This window comes from Chrysochloris asiatica, unplaced genomic scaffold, assembly GCF_000296735.1.
Source record: "Chrysochloris asiatica unplaced genomic scaffold, ChrAsi1.0 scaffold00224, whole genome shotgun sequence".
Classification (NCBI taxonomy): Eukaryota; Metazoa; Chordata; class Mammalia; order Afrosoricida; family Chrysochloridae; genus Chrysochloris; species Chrysochloris asiatica.
In genome coordinates, this window is record NW_006408742.1 from 1,080,438 (window position 1) to 1,098,898 (window position 18,461).

General features: G+C 44.6%; 1 protein-coding gene across 1 annotated transcript in view; it reads left to right on the top strand.

Annotated features, from left to right (window-relative positions):
- The first annotated feature begins 4,531 nt into the window (after nucleotides 1-4,531).
- The window catches only part of TMEM44 (transmembrane protein 44), a 71,300-nt gene continuing 57,370 nt past the window's right edge, over nucleotides 4,532-18,461 (top strand). The window contains exons 1-5 of the mRNA XM_006873147.1: nucleotides 4,532-4,680; nucleotides 5,640-5,766; nucleotides 8,490-8,583; nucleotides 16,660-16,826; nucleotides 17,017-17,103. Of these exons, the coding sequence (XP_006873209.1) occupies nucleotides 4,538-4,680; nucleotides 5,640-5,766; nucleotides 8,490-8,583; nucleotides 16,660-16,826; nucleotides 17,017-17,103 (618 nt within the window). The 5' untranslated portion in view covers nucleotides 4,532-4,537. The remainder of the gene's footprint in view (nucleotides 4,681-5,639; nucleotides 5,767-8,489; nucleotides 8,584-16,659; nucleotides 16,827-17,016; nucleotides 17,104-18,461) is intronic.

The following is an 18,461-nucleotide window of genomic DNA, read 5'->3' on the forward strand; positions in this document are numbered from 1 at the left end:
AAAACCAAAAAGGAAGAACACGCTCAGCATTTCTCAAGCTGGGGGAACTGAAGAAAAAATTCAAGCCTCGACTTTCATTATTGAAAGATTATCTGGGCCAATTATTGAATGATGCAGAAAGCATCAAAAGACGATGGAAAGACAAGAGGGAACCTAGATCCAGAGGGCCTGGAGGAAGGTAGAATCTCCAGTGAGTAGTATTCAATTTGACTAGCCAGGGCTGATGCAATGAAATGCAGACGGGTCTCTTGTGATACAATAGTGAATAATTGTTATCAGGACTGATAGTGAGGGTCAGAAATGTAAAGGCAGACGTTTTATAGCAAAGAGGGGAGTGATTAACTTTTCAGTCTAAGAGCAGAGGTCCCTAGGACCATCAAGGGAGAAGAGCAGAGAGCGGCGGGACCCTACCCAGAGAAGCGGTGATGCCTGAAATGGAGCCAGAGATGATGACGGGGAGCGATGGAGCAGCTGGAGACTTTAGATCCAGAGAGGGAGACGGACTGTGTGCTGAAAACCTGGGGGTACTGGGGAAGGATTGCATGGAGGGGATTGTAACCATGGCAATGAGACAATATATGATAGAATGAATGTAAAACTAATGTTTTCCCCTGTAAACTATCACAGAATTCACAATAAAACATTTAAGAAAAAAAAGAAGAAGAAGAAGATGGAAAGAATACACAGAGTCATTGTACCAAAAGGAAATGGTAGCCAACGGTAAATTAGACTGTGTGACCCAACGGAATGCGGAAATCATTGAACAATCTCTTTGATATCCCATGCAAGTAAAGTTATACTAAAGGTAATACAGAAACAGCTGCAAGTATACATTGACAGAGAATTACCAGAGGTTCAAGCGGGATTCAGAAGAGGCCATGGACCAAAGGATATCATTGCTGATGTCCGATAGATCTTAGCTGAAAGTAGAGAATATCAGAAAGATGTTTACCTGTGCTTTATTGACTATGCAAAGGCTTTTGATTATGTGGATCATGACAAGCTATGGACAACATTGACAAGTATGAGTATTCCAGAACACTTAATTGTACTCATGACCAAGAGGCAGTTGTTCAAACAGAACACAGGAACACTGAATGGTTTCAAATTTAAAAAGGTGTGCGATAGGGTTGTATTCTTTCACCAAATTTATTCAACCTGTATGCTGAGCAAATAATCCAAGAAGCTGGGTTATATGAAGACAAACGTGGCATCAGGATTGGAGGAAGACTCATTAACAACTTGTGATATGCAGATGATACAACCTGAAAGTGAAGAGGACTTAAAATATTTACTGATGAAGATCAAAGAGCACAGCCTTCGGTATGGATTGTATTTCAATGTAAAGGAAACAAAAAGCTTCACCACTGGACCAATAAACAACATTCTTATCAACAGAGAAAAGATTGAAGTTGTCAAGGACTTCATTCTTCTTGGATCAACTATCAACACTACGGAAGCAGCAGTCAAGAAATCAAATGTTGTTTTGCATTAGGCAAATCTGCTGCACAAGACCTTTTTAAAGTGTTGAAAAGCAAAGATGTCAGCTTGAGGAATAAGGTGTGCCTGACCCAAACTATGGTACTTTCAATAACCTCATATGCATGTGTAAGTTGGACAGTAAATTAGGAAGACCATAGAAGAATTGATGCTTTTGAGTTGTGGTGTTTGAGGAAAATATTGAAAGTGCCCATAGAACCAACAGATCTGTGTTGGAAAAAGTACAGCCTGAGTTCTCCTTGGAGGCCAGGATGACCAAACTTCATCTCTCATACTTCAGACATGTTGTCAGGAGTGACCAGTTGCTGGAGAAGGATATCATGTTTGGTAAGGTGAAGGTCAGAGAAAAAGGAAGACCCCCAGCGAGGTGAATTGGCTAAGTGGCAGCATCAATGGACTCAAGCGTGGCAACAATAATGAGGTTGGCCCAGGATCGGGCAGTATTTTGTTCTGCTGTGTATAAGATCGCTATGAGTCGGCACCAAACTGGATGGCACTTAACAACGACAAAATACGCATGGGAAAATTGGACAGTGGTTAAGGAAACCCATAGAAAAATTGATGCATTTGAGTTATGGTGTTGGAGGAGAATATTCAAAGTACCATAGATTGCTAAAAGAACAAACCAATCTGTGTTGGAAAAAGTACAGCCAGACTGCTCTTTGGAAGTCATATTTCGGACATATTTTCAGGAGGGACCAGTCCCTGGAGAAGAATATTATGTTTGGTAAAATGGAGGGTCAGAGAAAAAGAAGAAAACCCCCAACAGGATGGATTGGCACAGTGGCAGCAGCGATGGGCTCAAATGTAGCAACGATTGTGAGGTTGACGCAGGTCTGGGCAGTGTTTCGTTCTGTTGTTCATAGGGTCGCTATGAGTCAGTACTGACTTGATGGCACCTAACAACAACAACAACAAGGTGCCTCACTCAATCACTCAAGCCAAGGGTTCTGACCTCACCCTAGAGCCGGTCACCACAAACAAGGAACCTTGGTTATTGTGAGACTCCATCACTTCCTGTCCAGCTACACTTCCTTCAGGCACACAGGGCTACTTTTTCTCGAAAACAGTATTTCCATTTCCCGATATATTTGTAATGTTGTGTGTCCTCGAGTCTTTTTCTAGCATAATAATCCAATGTGACACAGTAGAATGGCCCCATAGGTTTTCTTGGCTGCAACTTTTTCAGGAAGCAGATCACTAGGTCTTTCTCCCCACAGAGCCATGAATGTATTCTAACCACTAATCTTTGAGTCTAACGCTTAAGCTTTGCATGCTGCCAGGACTCCTATTAAGGTCTAACATTTGGCTCCAATCAGAACATAGTTATATCATTCCTTTGTTTTTCACTTTTTAAAATACCAGCTTTACTGAGATATCATTAACATACCATGCAATTCACCCTTTTAAAGTGTACAATTCAATAGTTCTTAGTAAATTCATTGCCACTTTAGAACATTTTCATCACCTCTAAAAAAGTCTGGTATCTATTAGCAGTTACTCCCATTTCCCTCCCAGTATTCCCAACCCTGCTGTTGTTAAATGAGTAGGTTCAGACTCATGTACAACTGAGGGAAAAACTACCTGGTGCTTCGCCATCCTCACAGCTGTTATGTTGAAGCCCATTGTTGCTGATACGGTGTCAGTCCATTTTGTTGGAGAATCTTCCTCTTTTTCACTGACCCCACTTTTCCAAGCATGACATCTTTCTCCATGGACTGGTCCCTCCTGATTATAGGCAAAGTCTGAGAAACGAAATCTTGTCAGACGAAGTCTTATCCTGGTTTCTAAGGAGCGCTCTGGCTATACTTCTTCCAAGACAGATCTGTTTGTCCTTTTGACAGTCCATGGTACTTTTAGTGTTCTTCTCCAATGTCATAACTCAAATGCACTGATTCTTCCTTATTCTATAGCCTTCCTTATTCATTGTCCAACTTTCACATGCCTATGAGGCTACTGAGAATATCATGACTTGGGTCAGGAGTACCTTAGTCCTCAAACTGAAATCTTTGCTCTTGAACACTTTAAAGAGGTCTTTTGTAGCACATTTGCCTAATGCAATACATTATTTGATTTCTTGATTGCTGTTTCCCTGAATGTTGATTGTGCATTTGAGGAAATTGAAGTCTTCGAAAACGTCAATCTTTTCTCCATTTAACATGATGTTATTTACTGGTCCAGTTGTGAGGGTGCCTTGTTGTTAAGTGCCGTCGAGTCAGTTCCGACTCTTAGTAACTCTGTATTGAGTTTCCGAGAAGCGGCTAGTGAGCTTGAACCACTGACCTTGCAGACAAACCGACCTTGCAGTCCAGCACATAAACCCACAGCGGCCACACCAGGGCTCTTAGATAGCTTCAAAAAAGAGAGAGAGAGAGGACGACCATTGGTGATACATTTCCTTCTTACCTGCCTCCCACCCTGTAAAGATTAATTGCAGGCCTCACTCACCTCAGATCCCCAGCACCCAAGCACAGCACCAGGTACAAGTATGTGTATTGTTTGGTTCAAGAAATGTTAATTAATGAATGGACGTGCCTGACGGTGAGCCGGCAGGACTCCGCCCTCCCCAAGCCCAGCACCGTTGCCCAGCTCTGGACACTGCATTGGGGTAGTGGTGGCAACGAAAGGGTCCTTTAGGAGCGAGCGCCGCGAGTGCTGTCTTGCTGTCTCGGAGACTGGGGCCGCAGCCTTTGTGTGTAAGCTGCTCTGGGCTCCCGCCGCTGGGGGGCGACCTCCACACCGCCGACCCCCAACAATAGCGCGAAGGGTGGGGAGCGCCGCGGTCCCGGAAACTTTTCCCTGGTGCCTTGGCGGCCACTGCCTGCGCCCGGGAGCGCGGAACTGGGCGCGCCCATCTCCGGCCGCGGTCGGTGCACTCAGCTGGACTGCAGCGGAACCCAAGAAGGGGGCACGGGGCAGCAGGGTCCTCCGTCACCCAGCCCGGGGCTACCCGAGGCCTGGGGAGCGACGCCCGGGTCCGGGCCACGCGGGAGTCTCGGACATTGGGTCGGTCGGACGTTCCAAACCGAGCCGAGCCATGGAGGAGGTGTCCAGCTCCGCACCCGCGCCAGTGCTTTGGGACTGGGACTACCTGGACCATTGCTTCGCTCACCACCGCGTCTGCATCTCCTTCGGCCTCTGGATCTGCTCCTCCTCCTGCTGGATCGCCGCCCACGCGCTGTAATGGGGACCGGGCCCGGGCAGTGCGAGGGTGGGACACCGGGTCTGCAGTAAGGGTAATGGGGAGCGATCATCCTCCTCTATGTAACTCTCGCCTGGAAGTGAGCGTGCTAGAGGCAGCACAATTCTAGGACCGAAACTAACGTTTAGTCTGAAGTCGAATACTTCTTTCCGGATTCCGCACACAGGGAAGCTGGGCTGCCAGCCAGCAAGAGGGCTGGGTGGTCAATGAATGGAGCCCTGGGCTGGAAACCACGCGTCCTGGGTTCTAGGATTATCCCTTTCCCATTGACTCCAGACGTGAGCTAGGACAGATTCTGGGGCGGAAATCCATGTGAAAGTGTTCACTACGGATTAATAAATAAACACCAGTAAGCCTTTGCTTACTGGATACTCTGTGCCTGTCAGGGATCATACATTTGAAAAGAGGCTTTGATTTTGTAGGAAGGTGCTGTGGAGTTGGGAAAGAGGCCTATGTCAGCCAGATCTAGCAGCAGAATCTGCTATGGTGAAAAAAATGTAAAATTGCTCACTGCAGATCCTTTAGTAAGCACAGGTCATCCCGTGCTTACCTTGCTTATTGAGTAATCTGACACGGATTTAACTGCAGTGATTAAGTTTCTGCTATAACCCTCCTGTTTCCTTTTAGAAAATAAAACCTGCCAGCTGGTTTGTCAGTGCTGAGTGGTGGGTCGTTGAATTGGGACTGACTAGTCTGTGGAAGATCATTCCTCATTAGAGAGGTGATGTGTTTCCTGAGGTCTGACTCCTGCTGTGGATGTTGACAGAGGCTCACTAGTCTTTTTGACCCTTTCTTGTCCTGTCTAGAAACTAAGAAAAGTTCAGAAATAACTGCTGATTATGTGGTGCAGAAATTCTCTGTAAGGATACAAAGTCATGATTGTTCTTTTCGGACACCTGCCTCTCCTGTTTTGACCACACTGTTGTCTGTCTCCCAGGCTTCTCTCCCTGAGATGTACAAAGAAACCTGGACAGGACCAGTCAGCACTGTGTGCTGCGTGCTGCCTCCTGACCAGCCTGTGTGACACTGTTGGGGCTGTCCTGGCCAGACAGCTCACCATCCAGGTATGTCTGGCCCACAGGTATGCCCCGTTGGGCTCAGGCTTGGCGCTTCCTTTCTCTGCTGAAGCACAGTGATTTCTGTCATGTTCCTTCAGCATGTGAGGCATGGTCTTGCTCAGGGCCCGTGCCCTTGAGTTCTGCTGCACTTTTGATGCTTTTTTTTTTTTTTTTTCCAGATATATATATTATATATAGCCACATGCTTCCCTGTTCACCTCCTTTAAGTCCTGCACAGAGGTCATCTCAGTGAGGTCTCCTTTGACCATATGCTTAAAACTGAGCCCTACCTTTACCACCAGCACACCTGAATTCCCCTCTCTAGTTTTTTACATAACCCACTCCTCCTAAACAACTATACACTTCACTTCTTGATTATGTTTATTGCTTATTGCATATTGACCCCAAAGAATGTGAGCTGCACATGGACAAGAAATTTTTTTGTTACTTTTATTCACTGCTGTACCTTATCATCTAAATCATTATATATATAAATACATTAAAAATACTATATATATATTTGCACTTGGAACATGGTAGGTGCTCAGTAGACAGTCATGGTTATTGTCGTAAAGCCCTGAGTCCAGCCCCAGCTCATACAGATGTGGCCGAATTTTACCCAGGTGGTAATATGGGCTCAAGGAGCCCTGGTTGTATATAGGTTATGCATTGGGCTGCTAACTGCAAGGTCAGAAGTTCAAATCCACCAGTCAATCCACAAAAGTAAGAGGAAGCTTTCTGCTCCCATAACGATTTACAGCCTTGGAAACTCTATACAGGGTCTCTAGGAGTCATAACTGACTCCAATGTATACCACCATTACCAGCAACATGGGCTCAGGAGCAAGTGAGGAGCTGATTTGGAGTTACTCCAAAGACTAAGCCCTCAAATAAACCTGTGTAGAGGATCCCTACCCCAAAGCACAGGTCCCAAGGAACTTGCTGGATATAGGGACACTGCAGGGGTACGTCACAGGATGGGTCCTGGTCTTTGTCCACCCGGGAAGAAGTGAAGAAGGGAACATGAATTTAGACAGTTCTAGAAGTATAGCACCGTAGGATAAGCACTGGATTCCTAACTGCAAGATCAGCAGTTCAAACCCACCAGCTGCTCTTCAGAGACAGGGTCACTATGAATCAGAACTAACTCAGTGACACTTAATAACAATAACAATATTTATTAAGTACTTAACAAATACAAAGAACCCTCGTGGCACTATGGGTTAGTCATTGGGCTTCTAACCACAAAGTCGGCAGTTCAAACCCACCAGCTGCTCCAAAGGAAAAAGATGAGGCTGTCTGCTCCTATAAAGCTTTATAGTCTTGGAAACATTATAAATGAGTCGGAGCCAATTCAGCGGCAGAGGGTTTGCTGTTGTTGTTTTAACTAATACCTGGCACAAAAGGCCTTTTGTCTAATAACTCACTTAATACTCACACCACCCAATAACATGAGCGTTGTCATTGCCCTTGTTTTACTAAGGCACCCACCCACTGCAATTCCGGCTCATAGTGACCCTATAGGACAGAATAGATCTGGAGGATTTGAACCACTGAACTTGTGGTTAACAGCTCACAAACACCACCAGGCTCTTTACTGAGCCACAGGGAGGTTAAACAACTCCTCTGTGGTCACTCACCTAATGAGTAGCAGTGCCAGAATTCAGGCTGCAGAACTCATGTCTTTAACTATGGCGCTGTGGGCTAATGTGTCAGACTGCAAAGCCGTTTGAACTGCGAGGTTGGCGGTTCAAGTTCACCAGCCGCTCCTCGGAAACCCTATACAGGGTCGCTATGGGTCCTAATCGACTCGACGGCACTTAACAACAACATACTGTCATCAGAGCTAATGTATTTATAGGTAGCTTTCCTCCACAAGGGACGCTAGTGGCACTGTGACTAAGTACTTGGCTGCTAACTGAAAGGTCAGTTTGAATGCCCTTGTAGCTCTGTGGGGGACAGACGTGGCAGTCTGCTTCTGTAAAGATGTACAGCCTTGGAAACCCTACAGATGGGGCAGTTCTGCTCTGTCCTGTGGGTCACTGGAATTCACATTCAGCTGGAGGGCTGGGGGTTTGGTCTTTTGGTGTACTTTCCTTCAGTTGCTGTTCTAAGCACTTTCCACGTATTGGGGTATGTTATCTACTTAACAGTCTTTGGGGAAGGCATTTTCATGATCTGTTTTACAGATGAGGAAACGAAGATCTAGACAAGCTCAGTGACTGGGCCAAAGTTACACAGAAAGCATAATACCCAGCAGTAGATAGAGTGAGTACAATAGGAGGTGGAGGGCTGGGTTCTCATCCCTCTGTGCTGATGGGCATCTGGGGTCAGTCATTTAAGCACCTCCTCCTTATCAAATGTGGATGGTAAATGGCCTTTCTCAGGGCTGATGGGAAGCTTCACTGGGCTAGTTAGAGGTAGAAGCACTACATCAGTGGTCGTGTGAGAGGAGACCTCCCCTTCCTCCCCCAGGACGAGAGCTGCTGCTGCTGTTGTTGTTGTTGTTAAGTACCATAGCAACCCTGAACAGGGTTTCTGAGGCTGTAAATCTTTACAGGAGCAGAAAGCCTCATCTTTCTCCCATGAAGCAGCTGGTAGTTTCCAATTGCTGACCTTGCGGTTTGCAGCCCGATTTGTAACCACTACACTACCAGAGCTCCTGAGAGCTGCTGTAGATGCTGAGAAAAGATGTTTGAACAGCAGGCCATTGTTTCCATCTCCCTCCAGGTTTTCACCGGTGCCTACCTAGCAACTGTCGACTTAGTGAACTTCATGTTCATTCTCTTCCCAGTCTGCAGCTCCAAATTCAAGTCACATTCGGGTGAGTACGTGGCCAATGGCTCCTTTCTTCCGTCATCTAATCATTTGACTACTCCTTGTCACACCCCATGCTGGGCTCCTGCCAGGCACAGAAGAATGCACCAGGCCCCTGACCTCAGCCACTCAGAGCTGCCAGTGCAGAGGTGTGTGCATGGCGTGGGCAGCCAGAGGGAGGGAAGGGGCTGCAGATATCACAAAGGGCATCCTGAAGAACAAGAACAGCATGGCCAAGGCCAGAGAGACGAATGCCGCATGGCTCTGTGGACTGACAATGGTGTCTTGGTGTGCACATCCAAGGTGGCCAAGCGAAGCGCCTGACTTCCAGAAATGGATACCAGGTGTGGCCTTGGTTTCTTAGTGCTGCTATAACAGAAATAGCACGACCAGGTGACTTTAATGAACAGAAACAGACTTTCTCACAGATTGTTGATGTTGAGTGCAGGCCACTCACTTTCTACTCATAGCAACCTGTATAGGATTTCCAAGGAGCAGCTGGTGAGTTTGAACCACTGACCCTGTGATTCAAACTGACCTTGTGGTCCAGTGCTTATCCTACAGAGGTTGAAGTCCGAATTTAGGGTGCCAGTGTCTTTTCAGCTGTTTATCCTCAGTCCCTTGTCGATTTTCATGTACCATCTGGCTTCCCCCATCTGTGTTTCCTTTCTTCTTTTTATATCTCAAAAGTGATTCATTTAAGACATACTCTACATTGATATGGCCTCATTAACTTAACAAAGTAATCCTGTTCCCCAGTGGGATTCTATCCACAGGTCTTTGTTGTTCTGTGTGCTTTCAAGTTGGTTCTCCCTCACATTGACCCTATAGGAAAGAATAGAAGAACTTCCCAATAGGGTTTCCTAGGATGTAATCTTTATTTATGGGAGAAGATGGCCAAATATTCTCTTTCAAGGGACTACTATTAGGTTCAAACCACCAAAGATCCTGTATCCACTGGTATAGAGGTTAGAGTTTGCAACATATATTTTGGGTGGACACAATTCAATCAATAACAGACATTATTGTTGTTGTTAGGTGCCATGGAGTCAGTACTGGCTCACAGCGACCTTATGCATACCTAAGGAAACACTGCCTAGTCCTACGTCAATCTCACAATTGTTGCTATGCTTGAGCCCACTGCAGTTGCAATTGTATCACTCCATCTTGTTGGGGGTCTTCCTCTTTTTCCCTAACCCACCACTTTAGACCAAGCATAATGTGCTTCTCCTGATAATATGTCCGAAGTATGAGAGATGAAGTCTGGCCATCCTGGCTTCTAAGGAACATTCTGGCTGTACTACTTCCAACATAGATTTGTTTGTTCTTTTGGCATTCCATCATACTTTTAATATTCTCCTCCAACACCAAAACTCAAATACATCAATTCTTCTGTGGTCTTCCTTTCACATGTATAAATGATCTGTCCAACTTTTCACATGAATATGAGGTTATTGAAATTACCATGGTTTGGGTCAGGCCCACCTCATTCCTCAAACTGACATCTTTGCTCTTGAACACTTTAAAGAGGTCTTGTGCAGCAGATATGCCTAATGCAGTAAGTTGTTTGATTTATTGATTGCTGCTTCCATGAATGTTGGTGGTTGATCCGAGCAAAAATGAAGTCTCTGAAAACTTCAATCTTTTCTCTATTTATCCTGATGTTATTTATTGGTACAGTGGTGAGGAATTTTGTGTTCTTTATATTGAAGTGCAATCCATACTGAAGGTTGTGATGTCTGATCATCATCAGTAAGTATTTTAAGTCCTTTTTACTTTCAACAAGCAAGGTTGTATCATCTGCGTATTACATGTTGTTAATGAGTCTTCCTCCAATCCTGATGCCAAATTTTTCTTCATATAATCCAGCTTCTTGTATTTGCTCAGCATACAGGTTGAGTGATAGATACAACCCTGATGCACACAATTTATAATTTTTAATCATTTAGTGATTCCTTGTTCTTTTCAAACAGTTGTCTCTCAGTCTACATATAGGTTACTCATGAACCCAATTAAGTGTTCTGGAATACTCATTCTCTGCAATGTTTTCCATAACTTGCCATGATCCACATGATTGAAAGCCTTTATGTAGTCAATAAAGCACAGGTAATGCGCCAGGCTGCAAAGTCGTTTAAATTGCAAGGTCGGCAGTTCAAGCTCACCAGCCACTCTTTGGAAACCCTATACAGGGTCGCTATGGGCCAGAATCGACTCGACGGCACTTGACAACAACAACAAACATCTTTCAGGTATTCTGTGCTTTCAGCCAAGATCCATCTGACATCAGCAATGATATCCCTTGTTCCACGTCCTTGTCTGAATCTGGCTTGAACCTCTGACATTCCCTGTTAATGTACTGTTGCAGGTGTTTTTAAATTATCTTTCGCAAAATTTTACTTGCGTGGGATATTGATGATACTGATTGATGATTTCCACATTCCATTGAGTCACCTCTCTTTGGAATGGGCACAAATATGGATCTCTTCCAATTAGTTGGCAAGATAGCTGTCTTACAAATTTCTTGGCATAGATGGGTGAGTGCCTCCACGTATTGTATTCCATCAATGCCTGGAGATTTGCTCTTTGCCAGTGCCTTCAGTGCACCTTGAACTTCTCTTCAGTACCATTGGCTCTTGATCATATGCAACCTCTTGAAATGATTGAACATCAACCATTTCTTTTTGGTACAGTAACTCTGTATATTCCTTCCATCTGCTTTTCATGCTTTCTGCAACATTCAGTATTTTGTCCATAGAAACCTTCACTATTGCAGCTTGAGAAATGCTGAGCATGTTCTTCCCTTTTAGTTGTCTAACTCCTGATATTTGTATATTTCATAATAATATTTGACTTTGTCTTCTCGAGCTACCCTTTGAAATTTTCTGTTCAGCTCTTTTACCGCCTCATTTCTTCCATTTGCTTTAGCATCTCTAGGCTGAAGAGCAAGTTTCAGATTCTCTTCTGACATCCATTTTGTTTTTTTTTTCTTCTTTCTTGTCTTCTTAATGACCTTTTGCTTTCTTCCTGTATGATGTTCTTGATGGCATCCCACAACTCTCTTGGTCTTCAATCATTAGTGTCTAATGCATCAGATCTGTTCTTGAGATGGTCTCTAAATACAGGTGGGATATGTTCAAGGTCACATTTTCGCTCTCATGGGCTTGTTTCATTTTCTCCCACTTCAGCCTGAATTTATATGTGAGCAATTGATGGTCTGTTCCACAATCTGCCCCTGGCCTTGTTTTGGCTCATAATATGGAGCTTTTCCACCATCTCCTTCCACAGATGTAGTCAATTTGATTTCTGTGCATTCCATCTGGTGAGGGCTATATGTATAGTCATTTTTTATAGTCATGTTGTTTAAAAAACGGTGTTTGCAATGAAGAAATCACTAATCTTGCAGAATTCTATCATGTGACCTCCAACATAATTTCTGTCATCAAGGCCATACTTTCCAACTACGGATTCTTCCTCTTTGTTTCCAACCTTTGCATTCCAATTGCCAGTAATTAGCAATACATCTTGATAGTATGTTTGATCAATGTCAGACTGAAGAAAGTGGTAGAATTCTTCAATTTCATCCTCACTGGCTTTTTTGAATAATAGTGGCTTTAATTGGTCTTCCTATCATAGACAGCGTTGTACTTCAACATAGATCTTGATATGTTCTTTTGGATGATGAATGTGATGCCATTTCTCTTCAATTTGTCATTCCCAGAATAGTAAATCATGTGATTGTCAGATTCAGAATGACCAATACCAGTCCATTTCAGCTTACTAATGCCTACTATATTGATGTTTATGCGTTCCATTTCATCTTTGACAACTTCCAATTTTCCTGGATTCATACTTCATTCATTCCCTGTTTTGATTATTAATGGATGTTTACAGCTGTTTCTCCTCATTTTGAGTTGAGCCCCATCAGCAAATGAAGGTCTTGAAAGCTTTACTGCATTCGTGTCATCATGGTCAGCTGCGATTGAAGAGGCAGACCTTCCCAAGTCGTATTTTGAGTGCCTTCCAACTTGAGGGCTTTATGTTTCAGTACTATATCCGACAATGTTCTCATGCTTTTCATCATGTTTAAATATTCAATATTCTGGTGCTTTCTGAGAGTGTTTCACTGCTATTCACAAGGTTTTCAGTGACTAAATATTCAGAAGTAGTCCGTCTATCCTTCCTAGTCTGTCTTAGTCTGTAAGCTCAGCTGAAACCTGTCCACCATGGGTGACTCTGCTGATATTTAAAATACCATTGGTATAGCTTCCAGAATCACAGCAACAGCAAGCCACCGCAGTACGACAGACGGTGGTGGTAACAAGTGGTGGTAACAGACATAAACTACCTCAAGCAAAGTTGGACAGGGAGTGACCGATGGGCTGAGTTCTCCTGAGCAGGTAGGCTTAGTCCATGGTGGGGTTAGGGGTGAAGGTTCCTGAGAAGAGGCAGCAATGTGCCTGCTAGACCCTCATCTCAAAAGAGGAAAGTTGCCCACAGCTGTTAACTGAGCAATGTTTTTATTAGAATTGTTCAGAGGTGTGCCAGTCATATGTCAAAGAAACTTTCAAAGATGTGTTTAGAAATAACATCTCCTTGGGTTAGGTTTGGTGGTGGGGTGGGGGGTGGGGGTTAGGTTTAGCCTTGTTTTTTTCTGATTGCCAGAAAATAAGGTCTAGTAATGAGCAGAAGATAAGGCTGCTGTGCTAGGGAGGAGGAGGCAGAGGTTCTCAGCCCTGAATGTGCACTGGAATCACCCCAAGATCTTTGAAAGCACTCAAGCCTGTGAAGACAGTTAGTCACAAAAGGATGGGCACGCAACCATCTCACTTATATGCCGTATCTAGAATGTTTTTGTTAAGTGCTGTCAAGTCAGTTCCAACTCATAGCAACCCTGTATAGATTTTCTGTGAAGCAACTGGTGAGTTTGCACTGCCCACCTTGTGGTTCAAGCAGTCCAGCGCTTATCCTACAGTGCCACACCAGGACTCTGTATCTAGAATAGGCAAGTATATAGAGACTCCAGTTCATTAGGATGACCAGGGGTGGAAAGGAAGGGAAAGAGGGAGTCATTGCTTCAGGGATGGAAACATTTGGAAATGGATAGTGTTGATAGTTGAACAAGATGAATGGGATTAATGTCACTGAATTGTACATGTCAAAAATGTTGAAATGGCAAATGTTTTGTTAAATGTAGATTTACCACAGAGATGAAACGAGGTTTCCCTAAGCTGAGGGCAGGGCGGTTTTCCTTAAAAGGAACTGTTGGAAGTTCTACATTATTGTCTGCAGAGACTGCACGGAATCATACTGGAGCCTAATACATTCATGCACTTTTGCTGATTGGACACAAGAAATAACAAATACTTAGCTGTCAAGACCTTAGATGTCAGTGATTGACTTGTCTTATATACTTAAGAGTAGATTTTACCCACAGCTCAAATTGCTGTTGTGATTAGCCACAGTTATAACAAGAGTGACTCGTTCTGTGACAGAGTTATGGATAATTTGTGGCATGTTCAGTCAGTTACTGAATCACTACATTTCTAGCTCCTTTCAAATAAAGGAACACTTAACTTGGTAGCTGCTACGTTTTGATAGCTCCTGTGGAGGTACTGGTGATTAAGGCAATTGGCTACTAACTGAAAAGCTGGAGGTCGGAGTCCACCCAGAGGAAATAAAGGAACACTTAACTTGGTAGCTGCTACGTTTTGATAGATCCTGTGGAGGTACTGGTGATTAAGGCAATTGGCTACTAACTGAAAAGCTGGAGGTCGGAGTCCACCCAGAGGCACCTCAGAAGAAAGGCTTGGTCATCTATTTCCAAAAAAGCAGCCTTGAAAACCCTACGCAGCATAGTTCTACTTCAACAGCCATGGCATTGTCAAGAGTCAGGTGGACTTGATGAAAACCGCTAACTGAGCATTTACAGTTACATCTCCTCTCCCCTCTCACCCTTTCCACTAGAAACTCACAGTAGGACATTTTTGCAAGGAATGTTCTGTGAGTTTGGTGCCAATGAACACTTGAGGGTGTTTCGTGCCCATTTGTGGGAGAATTAGTAGGAAACCCTACAACCAGATGATGCCTGGAGGTTAGAATTTGGGTTGTGGATCTCTTTGGTTATCCATTAGGCAGCTGTCTTCATGGAAACATCCGTTGATTGGGCCATAACTGAAATTCCTTTCCTTCATACAATGTCAAGAATGAATTGACCAAAATATTTGCTCTCGAATATCCAAATTTTGGATATTGTTTGTCTTTGTTATTATTTATTCAGGTACGGAGTCTAATTTTTTGAATGTATCTTAGTTTCATTGTCCTTGTTTTGATCTAACTTGGAAATGTAATAAGCACTTCCTGCTGAACTTCCCTCTAGAACAATAGTTTTCTAAAGTACTTGAGTGAAATTCCCTGCTGTGGTGCTGTAGGATAAGCACTGGACCACAAGATCGTTTGAACCGCAAGCTTGGCGATTCAAACTCACCAGCCATTCCTCAGAAACTCTGTACAAGGTTGCTATGAGTCTGAAACTACCAACAGCACTTAACAACAATGTCACTAAGAAGGAGTATAGTCGATTATGAGTTGGGCTGCTAAGCTCAACGTCAGTAGCTCAAATCCACCAGCTACTTCATGGGAGAAAGATGAGGCTTTGTGCTCCTTGGAAACTTACATAAGTGGAAACTGACTCAATGACATGCAGCAACAACAAGCTGACTGATTTTGAATATTTACTTTTATCCAAAGCTTGGGTAGACTACTAATTTGTAGTGTTTAAAACAAATAAATTGCATTAGTAAAATACAGTCAAACCTGTGAGAGCCAGAACTCATGGGACTGCCTTGCTTTTCCAGTTCTCAAAAGTCTTCTGTCTTTGACAAGGCACATTTTCACTACTTTCTATTACCCTGGTGTGGAGCTGTGGGCTAAGGCACTGGCCTGCAAAGTTGGTTTGAATTGCAAGGTTGGTGGTTCAAGCTCACCAGTCACTCCTTGGAAATTCTACACAGGGTTGATATGAGTTGGAACCAACTCCATGGCATACACAACGACACCAACAATCACCCGTTTCAGTAGAAAACTTTTGGGTTTTTCTTCTCTCACAAGTTTCAATCTTCCACTGGTTTCAGTGTTTGCAGGGTTTACTGTATAACTCAATGCTTTCAAATTTAAAATGAAATTTCTATAGTTAAAGTATCTAATAAAAACATTTAAGCATATTAAGGTGGGGAATACCTACTCTGGTGTCCCAGTGCAGAGATTCTCTGTCCCTAATCTGGGTGTCATGCTGTGTTAAAGCTCCTAGGTGAGAAACACTGGGACCAGGGTAGGTCAGAAGGATCAAGATGAAAGAGGTAGGCTAAAAGGAGAGGTGCCTGCCTTGTGGTGGGACATCCTGCAGGGGGCCAGAGCCGTGCTGTCTGAGGAAAGGAAGAAGGCTTAGCTGGTGTCTGATGTCTTTCCAAACAAGATCACGAGGTTTGTGGTCAGCTGCCCTCCGAACTACAAGAAACATTGGCATCTGCTCACTGGCTCAATGTTCTCTGTCCTGCTTACAGTTGGGGTGCCTTTGTTCAGACACATCCACTCATAGCTTTGTTCACCATGTTTGTGCTCTGCTTTGCCAGGACGCACTGCCTGCCTGGGGTGGGCCACAGGTCTTGTAGTGGTGGTGGTGATAGTGTGCCATGGAGTCGATTCCGACTCATAGCGACCCTGCAGAGGGTTTCCAAAGAACAGCTTGTGGGTCTGAACCGCTGACCTTGTGGTTCAAATTGACCTTGCAGTCCAGTGCTTATCCTACAGCACCACACCCAGACTTGTGTTGCTTTATGTAAGCAGATACATGTGAGAAAAGAGAACAAACATCCCTGTCTTGAGTCATCCAATGCTATGGAAGTCACAGACAGGAGAGCAGTGTCCAGTGTGTTGGGGAGAGTGGAATGGGGTGGTGGGGAAGAAAGACCTCTCAAAAGATGGGGTCAGGGAATCTGGCCTATACAACAGTGTGGGGCCCATTCTGTCATCGGAATCGGGGGCTGACACTGCTTCAGGAACCATGTGGGATTTGGGTGTCTTGCAGGCCGGGGCTCCCGGGAGAGGAAGAGGAAACTACGGCTCAGGGTGGGCATATTTGCTCTGGCCCTGCCACTGAGTCTGGGCCCAGGCTGGGCTTTCTGGGCATCTGTTCCGAAGGCTTCAGACCCAGTCCAGGGGCCACAGAGGAGACTTCTGGGAAGCCTGCTGCAGGTGAGGCTGAGTCACCATGTAGTGGGGAGGGATCACCCTCCTCATGATCCCTAGGAAGGGGGACCATAACCTTTGCCAATGCCAGGAGGAAGCTGCTGAGACATGAGACAAAGCCCAACAGGCTTTGCAGTCTCCTGGCTGCATGGACAGTCTCCGAAGACTGCTGAGGGCATGTCTCCTCTTCCTGCAGGAAAATATTGAAGTCTTCGGCTACCTGCTGGGTGGGATCGCCGCCTTCGGCTCCTGGGCCTCCCGGATTCCTCCACTCTCCAGAATCGTGAGCCTGGGCTTGGGACTGGGGCTGGGGTTCCTGGTGGTGGCAGGTTTTAGGGCATCTGGGAGCATCCCTGTTACAGGCCATCAGGGCAGTGGTGAGGAGTCGCTGGGGCTGGGGAAGGTGTATGTGCACAGTTACTGAACATCTGAGGGTCCGCAGTGTATATCACAGCGATGGCAGAGGTCCTGAGGACTGTTTGAGCCTCTCCCAGGGAACCCATTTCTGCCTCTTCCATCTCTTGTCACAAATGAAAAGCAAGGTCTCAGGAAAAGACTTTTGAGGTTGGATAAAGAAGCCTTCCGTTAGGGATTAAGAAGGTTTTAACAATATAATTTTTCAGTTTTGGGGGGTTCTGTGTAATTCAGGCACATTTTAGTTGAATTTATCAGGCTTTTTCAAGCACTAGGAGTTAGGATGACCCTGGGGAGGATGCAAACATGAGTTGAGATGCCATGTTTGCCTTTGGGGAGCTCATAGTCTCATGAAAGACACAGAGATGTGAAACAGTATAGCTTAACGCTCTCAGACTGATATAGAATCCAGGTGTGGTGCTGTAGGATACATACTCAACCACAAAGTTGGCTTGAATCTCAAGGTTGGCAATTCAAACTCACAGCCTTGAAAACACTATACAGGGTCACTATGCGTTGGAACCGACTCAGCAGTACTTAACAACAACAACAGGTCTGATGTGGAGGCAGGGTAGTTCAGTGATAAAATTTTCACTTTCCATGCAGGAAACCTGGGTTTGAGTTTTGACCAACACAACTCTATGTAGCCACTCTGTCAGACAGACGTGTGGCAATAATGAAAAATGGAGAAAAGATTGAAGTTGTCAAGGACTTCATTCTTCTTGGATCAACTATCAACACTCACAGAAACAGCAGTCAAGAAATTAAACAACGTATTTCATTAGGCAAATCTGCTGCACAGGAACTTTTTAAAGTGTTGAAGAGCAAAGATGTCAGCTTGAGGACTAAGGTGCGCCTGACCCAAGCCATGGTATTTTCAATAACCTCATATGCATGAGAAATCTGGATCGTAAATAAGGAAGACCATAGAAGAATTGATGCCTTTGAATTATGGTGTTGGAGGAGAATATTGAAAGTGCCATGGACTGCCAAAAGAACCAATAGATCCGTTTTAGAAGAAGTTCAGCCAGAGTGCTCCTTGGAGGCCAAGATGGCCAAACTTCATCTCTCATACTTTGGACATATTGTCAAGAGGGACCAGTTGCTGGAGAAGGATATCATGTTTGGTAAGGTGGAGGGTCAGAGAAAAAGAGGAAGACCCCCAACGAGATGGATTGGCCAAGTGGCAGCATCAATGGACTCAAGCGTGGCAACAGTAGTGAGGTT